A 12,036-nucleotide genomic window follows, 5' to 3' on the forward strand; every position below is an offset into this window, starting at 1 on the left:
CACACACACACACACACACACACACACACACACACACACACTGCGTTTGTCTGAAGATCACTTTAGGATTGAACCCTACATCATACTGGGAACACCATGCCTTAGATATTTTTGCCAGGAATGTGTGTTGCTGAGATTCTGGACTGGTTTTTATTTCCTTTCCTAAAAAGTAGATTTTCTATCATTGCTGGAAAGATGCTCCTCTTTTATGGGGAACCAGAGGTAATATTAGAAATTAATTTCAGGTTTAGAGATTTCCAGTGCACTGATTTGATCCATTGGGTTAAATGACTTCCCACCACCATGTAGTTATCAGTAAAGAGCATAATTAAGTGCAAGTAAAAGTCGAGGGCAATCTTGCGAAGAAAAAAGTATTGAGTGCCTTTTCTCTTTTCTCAACATAAATATGAGAAGAGAAACATTATATTCACAAAGTCAAAATCATTAAATTCATAAAATTATTATTCCAAATAGAGAGCTAGATTGTCACTAAACTTCTTTGTAAAATAACAAATTTTCCCCCAAAACATCATGTTTCTGCTTTCCTATTACCCATCAAGCAGAACACAGGGATTCAAGAATTTGTTGAGGATACTCTAATACCTTCCAGCTGATTTTAGCAATTCATGAAAGTCTTCCAAATTGCATAGGAAACAACTGTGAACACTGTTTCTAGAATCTCTACAATGAAGTCCAAATAACAATAAGCCTAATTATTATTAGGTCAATTTCAGAATGCATCTAAAAAGAAGCTAAACTGTGGGACCAGTCTCCCCACAGAGTCAGATAGACTTTTCGTAGTATGTCCAGAATAGGCCTTTTCCAGTAAATATTACCTTGGCATAGGGACTGAGGTCAGTGAGGTCCTACTAGCTTCAGGGAGTCTGTTGCTACTTCTTGGAGAGTGTGGATTGTCCTATGTTAAGAGTAATTAATGCCCTAAAGGCTGAGAAGATTTAGTCTTGCCTCAGTTCTTTGTCCTCTTCCTATTTGATAAAACAATCACTACTCCCCTTTGTTTGATGTAGATAAATTTAGTTGGGGTCTAGAAAGACATATCATACAATTCTTGCTCACCTGTGTACATGTTTTATTTTAGAAACTTCTCTTTTAACTCTCAGAGCAAAAGATGAAGTTATTTTTGCTCCTGTAACTGTCCTTTTGCTATGCAGAGCAAATGGAGTCCCATTTGTTTATAATGGACTAGGGTAGAAGACTATGAGTGGTCTTGTGATACGTGTGGTGCGGTAACAACACCTGAAGGGGGAGATCCTGTACCTCTAAAACTCAAACAACATTGTTAACTAATGCTACCGCAGTTAAAAACAGTGAAGAAGTCATTGCCTCCTTGTCATGTGAAACCTCCCTCTTTTCTCTCCTTCACACCCCAAGCCCTTCAACTGAAGGTTTATACTGCTTTGCTCTCTGGTTGAAATGGGGACCAGCATGATCATTTTATGTCTGACATCCATATCATTCAGTTGATTTTTCTTTTACTAACCCACCTGATGATGTTTTGATGACTTGCCCAACCTGAGACAAACCCAAAGAGGTGAAGGATTTTTCCCTGTGCCCCAGCAAAGACCAGTTCAAAGTTTTTGACATTAATTCTTCTCTTCTACCCTACTTCCAAATTCTCAAATGCCAGTGACACAGTTTTAGTGCCCCTTTTCCTTATGTACATTGCCACCTAACAGAGAAATGGGTATTTGAAGTCCAAGTTCTGCTTAAATGCAGAGTACATTTGACTGGATTGCTTATGAAGTTTCCCTCTTGCACAAAAGAAAATGCATGTATAGGAACCAAAATGGTACTAACATGTCCTTCAAAATTACAGTGGATATTAGAACTATTTCCTGTAACTATTAACAGTAATGGAAAATATCTGTATATTTGTGTATTTTTGATCATTTGGAAGAGAGGCTGTCAAGAGATTTTGGGTTAAGGAAAATAAATAACTTACACATTTTCTCCATTTACCAGTCATCAGTTATTTTTTTTTCAATCTCTACTAATAGCTGGTTATTCAGCACAAATTGTTATGCACATGGACAAGTAAATGAAAGTGATTTAAAGAGATTTTCATCTTCCCTTAAGCAGTTCTGTTAAGATGGCTTGATTTGTTTATTGCTAGCTAACCTTCTGCATGGTTTTAAACAAAGATCAAAAAACAAGATCTGGCCTCAGGTGTAAAACAAATTGTAGATAAAGAGGCTGTGGTAGTTTATGAAAGTCTGATGTATTACCTTAGGTTGTTTACTTTTAGAAGTTTACTTTTTTGCCCACTGAGATGTTTATCCTTGACTTCAGACAGCATTTTCTATTGCTTCTATTTCCGACATCTTAAGCCCGTCTTCCAGGTGTATTGTTTGGGAACTGAAATTCTCAGTGTGTGCTTGTTCTGTCTCTACTCTGTCTCTTCCTCATTCTTTTCTCTAGTGAGGTATTTCCACTGAGACTATGTGGTTGGTTACAGGACCTATGTCCTTATTAGCATTAGGCTCTAAAACTAGTACTGTAGTTTGGTTATAATCTTGAAAACAACAACAGAACCAAATAAGCAGCATTCTTTTTTTCAATAAGAATCTAAAGATAGAAAAAGCACTAGAAAGGAAAGTCTGAATTCCAACTCTGGCATTTCTACCATGAGACTTTCCTCTTAAAGGTTTTGGAATTCTTAGGTGAGTTGTTTAACCTGTCTGGGTCTCAGTTTCCTCATCTGTTGAAAAAGCAAATATCTCCCTCACACGAGAGGTGTAAACACTGGATGAGGTAACTTGTGCCATCCTAATACTGTTCTTGCAGATCCAGTTCATTTCTCTTACTTTTTTTTTTTTTAACAAATGGGCCCACTTAGCCAAAGAATTTATTGTTGTATATAACCTGTTTAAGTATATTTTTTCAAGATTATGTTTATTGAGAGGTAAACATAGGTTTATGAATCTTATCTTCCAGCACAGAGTCATAGTGGGGAGGGTTTGTCCAACAATAAAAACTATCTTTCTTTACCCAAAATTCAGTGTTACTCTCTTTGAACCTTCCCACTTTTTCTATAGTATGTTTGTATCACTTCTCCTTCATGCATCTTCATTCCTGCAAAACAAAAAGCTCATCTAATAAAATAAAAAGAAGGAAAAAGGTGAAGTTTGATTATCTCTGCTTTCCTTATAGCCATTCTCAATCTTCCTTTCCTTAATCAAGACATTCCTTTGAAATGGTGATTATGTTGACCTCCAACCTCACTAAGCCCCCAGATCTGTTAATACCCAATTGATATTCCTCCCCATCATTTTCCTTGTACCTGCTATTGTAAATTTATCTTAATTAAAACTCAAACATTAGCTTTACACTCAACAAATAAACATGTTCCAAATGTCTATGAATTGCACATGTGACTTTAGATTTTCTAGTAGTCACTTAAAATGTGAAAAAGAAACATTAAAAATGAAAACAATAATATATTTTGTGTAACTGAACATTAGCTAAAATAGTATTTTAACATGTAATCAATATTTATATTCTTTACAAGATGTCTGCTTTTTTATATTAAATCTATGAAATATGCTATGTATTTCATACTTTAAGAACATCTCGATTTGAATTTGTCACATTCTGAGTAATCAGTATCAAATGTGATTAGTGCACCACATAAGACAGTACAGGTCCAAACCATTTGACTGAATTTTCCTGCCACCCCTTATTTAATGCAACTCTTGATTTTTATTGATTATCCCTAATTGCTGCTTCTTTGCATCTTCCTACTTTCTCTTTTCTGCTCCTTAGCCATCTGATATGTGTCTCCTATGTCCCTCCGAAATAAGATCTACACCACTCCTCTTAGTTCTCCCCATTGTGGGCACCAAATACCTCAAATATCATGTCACTCTCATGAGATGTCCAAAAACAGGTATCTTAGGCCAACCTGAAAGGTAAGAACTGGGAAGAGAACAAAATTGTTTTCATTTCCCTCCTTAATTCATCATTGCAAACGACCAATGCATACTCTGAATGTTTTTTTCTCTTTCTTCCTTTCAATACCCCCTCAATATTTGGCTTCTGTCTTCAGCCTTTTGCAGAGAACCATGTTCTACAGAATTCCCTGATACATCATTTACTATGCTTATCACTCCAATTTTTAGACAGCAGCTGATAGAACTTAAACACTTTTAAAAAGTCCTCTTTGAATATCTATGCAGCTGTCTGCAATAGCTACTCTTTGGATGTGATGACTGATTTACTGGATGGCAGACTGTTATGGTTGACATGCTCTCAGTTATTTAGGGTGGCTTGCTTTATAGCAGAAGGACTGAATCTATAATGCCTGTATCCCACCACACACAGAGTAAATCTGACATTGCTCATATGTGTTAATGTCTCATGATGAGATGTAATACACACATGATGAACTTCTGAGTTTTATGTGAATTTGTCTCTGTCTTTATCTCTCTTTGGTGAATCTGATAGTAAAAATGGGTAACCTAGAGGGTTAGCATGCTTTATCAGAGAGGTGTAAAATGAGGACAAAAAAAATACCATCATCAGTCTTTAGCTGTGTTTTCTTATAGGGCACAGTATTGCCACACAGGAAATAGTATGCTTTCAGGGTTAAGATAGGAGATGGATGAGGTCACTGTAGAAACTTTCTAAAAATCAAAACAACTTACTATTTTTCTGGCTTGTGCCACTGCTGACACATGCTAAATGACAAGTCTTTGACTCACAATGTTGAATAGGATTATCTGAGGATTCAGACTTCTCACCTGTTTTTAGAGATTAGCAAACACCTGTTTGTACCCATTTTTTATTTACTCAGATTCTATATTAACTTTCCCTATTAAAGCATTCTTGAGCTTTCTAAACTACTCACACTGTAGCAACTAATAAATAAAATTCACTCAGGGCCCTCCCTTGTGGCGCAGCGGGTTAAAGCACTGCACTAAGAAGATTAAGCCACTTCCTCATGAGTTCGATCCCTACCTGCCCCAGAGGAGATCCAAATGGCAAGGCAGACCTCCTGACCCGCCCGCTGCACCCCTTAGCAGTGTACTTCGTTGATCTGCCTGTTCTGCTCCCCACTCTATCTCTGGTGAATCTTCTCACCCTCCGCATCTCTGGCCTATACCCCAGTTCTGTATGAATAAATAAATAAATCTTTAAGAAAAATTCACTCTCAATACCTAATAAACTAAATAATCTCATAGAGTTCGCTGTAGTCATGATCAATTTCATTTGCTGGAACCATTAAGTCATTCCTTCAGTTATGTTCTTTGTTGAGCTCATTACTTCTTTTGTAAGTAACTATTTTTACAAAAATTAAATAAGCTAAAGAATGCATTTTGTAGCTCTTGACATATAATCTCTGTGGATTCTAAAATGCACACAATACATATTATCTTGTTCTAATTGGAATACCAGAAAAATAGACAATCTTTAGTAATTGTAAATACATAAATGTGATATTTTAGATTTGAAGACTATGTGTGTTTTATGCACAGATTGCCAAATATTCTGAAAAAAACTAAGACATACTTTACATGAAAATTGCTACAGGATCAATATTATTCTTTCCTTAGCACTGATATTTTCAAATGCTATTTAACAAAGATTTCCAATTAACAAAAAGCTGGAGAAAACCTTCTGTTCCATATTTTACTGCCTATTCCATGCTGGAAGATGCTAAGCATTGGTATAGACTGTTTGCGCTCATAATCAGCTTTATATTATCAGTTTTGTAATGGAAATAGAATTTGAATACTAGGTGCACCTAAACTCTCTCTCTCTCTTCTCTCTCTCTCTCAATCTCTGTGTGTTTGTGTGTGTATGTGACTTTAGCACTAACCTAGCTTTCTCTTTGGTCATCTACTTCACACATTTCTTCAAGTTGTTAAGTGTTCAGAAAATCTTAAGATGTTTGTAGGCAAGATAGCCTAGACTAGATACAGACTGAGGACATAGCCACCATTATGAATAGGCTGTAGGATTCATTTTTTCAGGTTTAAAATAATTCCCTCTCATTACATGGCTATAAGATTTTAGATTACTCAAGCAGGGCAGTGAGTAACAGTAGAAAGAACATAGACTTAGAAATAATGTAAGCTTGAGTAAATCATGCCTCTTCCTCATAGTGTATGTCACTGAATAAGCAGCTTAACTTTTCCTCATCTCTGCAGTTATGACATCATATCTGTGATAGAGTTGTTGATAGCTGATGTTAAAAAGCAGCTAGTAAATTGTCCAGCATGTACCCTTAAGAATTATCAACTATGATATGATCATAAGAAAAATATTGGTGAGATTTGAGAGTGAAAATACAAGTTTCTTCCCTTAGTGTGGATAAGGAATCTTGATCGAAGTGCTTTATGTCATCAGTCACATGTTTGATTTATATTATGTCATTTAAAAATGTACAGCTTCTTTCAAGTTCTGTAATAATTGTTTTGTTAATACTGTATAAGGTGTACATTATAAATCAAGTCTAAATGAGTGTGATCACACCCTTAGTCATTTATAATGTCAGGAGAATTTTAATGTCTTCATTAATTTTCTGGATACAGATTTTTAGCATTGTAGAAAACAGTTTTTGCATTGTCTTTATTACAGAAAAATTAATTCTATATATGCTGTTTAATCTTCATGTGGTCCTGTGTGACTACATTCAGATTTATACTCCTATCCAGAAAAGATTTATATTCTAAAAGAATGCATTTAAAGTACACAGGATTCTATTCTGATTCTTCTTTGTTAGGAGATTTTGAATTATTTTCTTGTGCATGTACTCTATTGAACTATTGTTTTCATGATTTTCAGAAAATTATTTTGTTATTTTTTTTCTTTTAAGCATGTGAAAGTTGAAATGAAGGAAAATTGATCATATTAGTTTAAGATGTGAGATGAATTTATACAAAGAGAAGTTTGATTAACTGAAATTTTAAAAGGTTAAATAATTATTTCTGAATTTTTACTTATCTGATCATTTAAAATTTGGTCTTTGTTGTTTTTTGCCTAGGTTACTTGTTGGTTTCAGGAAACCATAAAGGACTTACAGGGACAAAGTTTAGGCTCATCACTTTCAGACAATGAGGATCTTATACATAAGCATGAAGAACTGGCAATAAAAGCGAAGGTAAGACTCATTTAAAAATAATTGAAAATGCATGGATTTCTCTTGAATATGCCTTGAATATGGGTAATTCTCTTGAATATGGGTATTTAAAAGAAAACTAAAACTTTTCTTTGAATAATGTATTGTTTGCATAAAAAGCAATTCTGACAGTATCAATATTAATGCCCACTGACTGGTCTCCCAGAATTATAATAAACAAACAAAAACTTCACAATTACACCTTTCTTGATTATTGTGTTGTCACCATACAAAATATAGGATATGCATTGTCTAAATTATCACAAAACCACTAAAGGATAGATAGTATTTTCCCTGATTTACATATTAAAACAAACAAAAAACAAAGGCTTATAGATGAAAAATAACTTTAGCAAATTTAATAATCTTTTCAGTGGTAGAATGTAATTTGAATGGGACTTATCTAACTCTACTGTCTAAGCTCTTAAATATTATACTTTGATAACTTTCTAAAAAACTTTTTTCTCCACTTAATTGTCATTACACTGACATATTTATGTATTACAGGTAGTTTTCTCATTGTTCTCACTCATATTTTCCTAATTCTTTAACTTGCTTAAAATTTCTTTGTTTTGCAAAATATGGTAACTGCCAGTCAGGTAACTACTCATATGTGTGTGGACATACATCGTCTGGAGAGCAATATGAGTAAAGCACTTTGGTAGCAGTGCACCGTTGCATTACGTCTTAGTATTTGGAAATTGATACCTTTGTACATGTGGGATCTATGAATACTTCCCAAAATACTTTACAGGTATTTCATTTTGATCAGGAAAAGTAAAATGTCTTTTGTAGTAGTTGATTGAGTGGGACATTACATCAAGACTTAGAAAGGGAAATTAAAATATTAGAGCTAGTTTTGCATCAAAAGGAATAAATTTAACCAAGGAGATGAAAGATACGGATACTATAAGATATTAATAAAAGTATTGAAGAAAACATAAGTAAATGGAAAGATAAGTGCTCATAGATTAGAATAATTAAATTTATTGAAATGTCCATATTACCCAAAAGAGTCTATGAAGTGGATATACATCCTATCAAAATTCCTATGATATTATTAACAGAAATAGAAGAAACAATTCTGAAATTTGTATGGAACTATCCCTAAATAATCAAAACTATTCGAGAAAAACAAGAACAAAGTTATAAAAATTAGGGTCCCTGGTCTACAACTATATTATAAAGAGAGAGTAATCAAACAGTATGGTGTTGGCACATACATAGACAATATATCAATGGAACAGAATAGAAGCGCAGAAATAAACCCAAGTCTATATGGTCAGTTATAACAGGCATGGTAAAGGAGCCAAGAACTAATAATAGGGAAAGGTTAGTCTCTTTAGTAAATAGTGTTGGGGAAATGGGATAGTAGCATGCAAAAGAATGAAATGACTCCATCCTAGAAAATGCCTAGTATAAAAAAGTATGTTTGATTTGCATTTACTTTCACTGTGAAGAGTAAAGAAACATTCTTCTAGTTTCTTTTTGTCATTCTCTGTGACTGGGTAATCAGTTAAACTTTTACCTACATATATCTCCCTGTGTCCCTCCCTCCAATTCATCTTCCCTTCCCTCTGTCCTCAGAGTGCAGTTATATGCATTTCTTTTTATTATTATTATTATATTTAAAGAGTAAGCTTATTAGTAAGAGATTGGAGAGGTTAACACACTTGCATAGGCACAGTGGGAAGGAAGAGCTGTCCCAAAAGGAAAAGCTTTGCAGAGAGAGAGGCCTGCATGGTTGCAGGCAGACGGCCATAGGAGAGCAGCCTCCTCTGGGGAGGTCAATTCAGAGAAATCATGGCATGGTCACAGGCAGGCAGGAGGCTGCTGCCCTGCAGAGAGAGAGAGCATGCAGGTGGAGAGAAGCATAGTCACAGGTGGGCAGAGGAGCAGCTGCCACAAATTTCTTAATTGATTAAAATTTCTGGCTTAACCTCTCAGTTCATTTTAATTATTTTCCTTTCATTTGTCTTCTCACATTCACATTCTAACTGGCACCTATTCTAATAGCATCAATATTCCCATTCTTAAAATATATAATTCCATATTTTCAATTTGCATACATGATAAAGGATAAAACTCATTGTGTTTATACCCACAAACCTGCTTACATTTAGTTTACATTTTTTTTTTTTGGTGTTTTCATTTCATTTCAATTGCTACATGCAGTGTGACTTTAAAAAGTCCTACCTTATAGACATTGATGTTCTGTTTTTTTTCAATATTATTTATTTTTTACATCGTTCTGCATTTTGTGCCTTTTTTCATGTCTGTTGTAATCTCCATGGACTTCCCATTACCAATTCACCCATGTGCCATCACCATCATCCCAGGCACTCTTCCCACATATTTTGATCCCATTCCCCTTTCCACCCTGTAAAATGTCTTTGGTATACAGTTGTTCATTGTTTTTGTTTTTACTTTATTACAATTGCTTTTTTTTTTTTCCTGATCCCTTACGCTTTACTATGAGTGAAACTATCTGGTACTTTTCTTTTCCTTTCTAGCTTATTTCACTAAGCATGATCCATCCATGGATCCAGCTCCATCCATGTTGCTGCAAAAGGCATGAGTTTATCTTTTTGATTGCTGAGTAATATTCCACTGTGTATACATACCACATCTTTTTAATCCAGGCATCTCTTTTTGGTCATTTTGTTGATTCCATGTCTTCCCTATTACAAATAGAGCAGCAATAAACATGGGGGCACAGGTGTCCTTTTTGTGTCTTTTGGATAGATACCTAGGAGTGGGATTGCTGGGTCATATGGAAGCTCCATTTTTAGCAGTTTGAGAAACCTCCAAACAGCCTTCCATAGTGGTTGTACTAGTTTGTATTCCCACAAGCAGTGCAGGAGAGTTCCTTTTTCCCCACATCTTCACCAACATTTGTTGTTACTTGTTTTAATATATGCTATTCTCACTGGTGTGACATGAGATCTCATTGTGGTTTTAATTTGCATTTCCCTTATTACAAGTGATGTTGAACTTTACTTTATATGCCTGTTGGCCGTCAGCCTTTCCTCTTTGGAGAAGTGTCTTTTTAGCTCTTCTACTATTTCTATTCAAAATTTTAACTGCCTCCCATTTCTTTATCCTTCCTAACATCTGATCTTCCAGTCCACTGACTCTTTTACTGTCCTTAGACTATTCAGTGTTCCTGCTATGTTCATGTCAGCTAAGCCATATTTTTTATTCCATACACTTACATGAATTCTTTTTCAAAACTATTTTTTTTCCTGTTTCATCTGTCAAATGAGCTTTCTTATATCTTAAGGTATGCTTATTATTTTGCATTCCTCCAATGTAGGATGTGTTGCATATATAAATCAAATGTTATTTTTTACTGTGAGTTAATATTCCTTTGGGATATCAGTAACTTTGGTGAAAAAAAAATGGAAATGTGAAAGTCAGTTTTATAATTTGTCCCTTTATGAGTACAGAGAGATTCTTTTACCGTAATTGGGACTTAACATTCCTAGATTCTTCCCCTAGCCAGACACATACAAAAGGGAGGCACTTTTAACCCTACTTTGTTTCAAGACTCTTTTCCCATGCTTGTCCTATGCTTATGTGTTAAGGAATTTTAGAGAGCACACTAAGAAGCAGGTCAGGTTGCTGTCCTCTGTTTATTAACATTCACTGGTCAGAGTCCACTTCTATTAGATGTATCTTCCCCTGGTTGGTACTGAGCTGGGGTTACTGTTTTCTAACCTGAAAATGTTTGTCAACAAGCAATGACCAGGCAGCTGGAGAGACCAGGTAATAAACAGGAAAGTGCTCCCTTGGCAAGTTTTGTCTTGATGCCATTTGCCCTTTTTCTATTCAGCCAGCCAGATACTCCTGCTACTGAAATCCAACCAGCTTGGCTCTTTAATGAAGGTTCTTAAGTATATACACTTCACTCTCACTTTGTTAGCTTTAATAGTAAGGATCAGGTACATAATTTATGGGATCTAGTCCCAGATTAAAATGTGCAGACCTTTCTTAAAAAAGTCATTGAGATTTCAAAATAGTAATAATGGAGTCTGAAACCAAGACAGTGGCCCCTATAAACCTAGAACTTCTGTGTAGTGACCCAGGTCACTTTCCCATGAAGCCAGGCCAATTTATAGTATTAAAGTTGCTGCGACTATCTAATCTAATCACCTCTGCTGGCTAGACATTTCTTCTAGTCACTTTTACTAACCTTATCCTATTAGAATAGCAAATTTTCTAAAATAAAGATTTTAATGCTATAATAAGTTGCATCTAAATGGTAAATAAAATAATTTCCATTTTTGTTATTTGTATGTAACCTTGGGTACACTTGATCTCTGTGCACTTCCACTTCTTTACTTATTAATCGTAACAACTGAATTAGAAAACATTTATAAAAGCACCCACATTTAGTAGTGGCTCCTCAAATGTTCCCTTCCTTGCTTTTAGAGAAAAAATTCAATTTTGTATGGCTTTAATAGGAACCAACATAATGTGTTTGGGACATTTTTGTGTGTGGGATAATGTGGAGAAGAAGGGGGATGTTCCTTTCAAAGGAGATTTAGCATAGAAGTAAGACCTCAAACTGAGAGTTCATTAGTGAAAGTTTTATAGGTAATCTGAGAAAGTTGTATCGTCTTCCCATTACTAGACAGAACAGAGGCAAGCAGTTCTAATTTGCTTGTCAGTCTACTCAGTAAATTCTTTCTAAATAAACTATTTTTTACCAGTATACATTCAAATAAGATACATGGCAATTTTCATACCTCTTAATAGTGATACCTTATTCAAAATGTGTTAACATCATTCAACTATTTTTTTTTATTGAAAAGTTTATTTTTACATCATTTTGCACATTTTTTTTTCATCTCAATTGTAATCCCCACGGGTTTCCCATCACCAAATCACCC

The 12,036-nt window shown here is 34.8% G+C and overlaps 1 protein-coding gene across 3 annotated transcripts in view; it reads left to right on the forward strand.

Annotated features, from left to right (window-relative positions):
* The window catches only part of CCDC141 (coiled-coil domain containing 141), a 160,356-nt gene that overhangs the window by 50,781 nt on the left and 97,539 nt on the right, over window positions 1–12,036 (forward strand). For all 3 annotated transcript variants that reach the window (XM_012728810.1, XM_012728815.1, XM_012728822.1), the window contains exon 6: window positions 7,007–7,123. In XM_012728810.1, the coding sequence (XP_012584264.1) occupies window positions 7,007–7,123 (117 nt within the window). The remainder of the gene's footprint in view (window positions 1–7,006; window positions 7,124–12,036) is intronic.

The sequence above is a fragment of the Condylura cristata genome, unplaced genomic scaffold (assembly GCF_000260355.1).
Source record: "Condylura cristata isolate star-nosed mole 26May11 unplaced genomic scaffold, ConCri1.0 scaffold00002, whole genome shotgun sequence".
Taxonomy (NCBI): domain Eukaryota; kingdom Metazoa; phylum Chordata; class Mammalia; order Eulipotyphla; family Talpidae; genus Condylura; species Condylura cristata.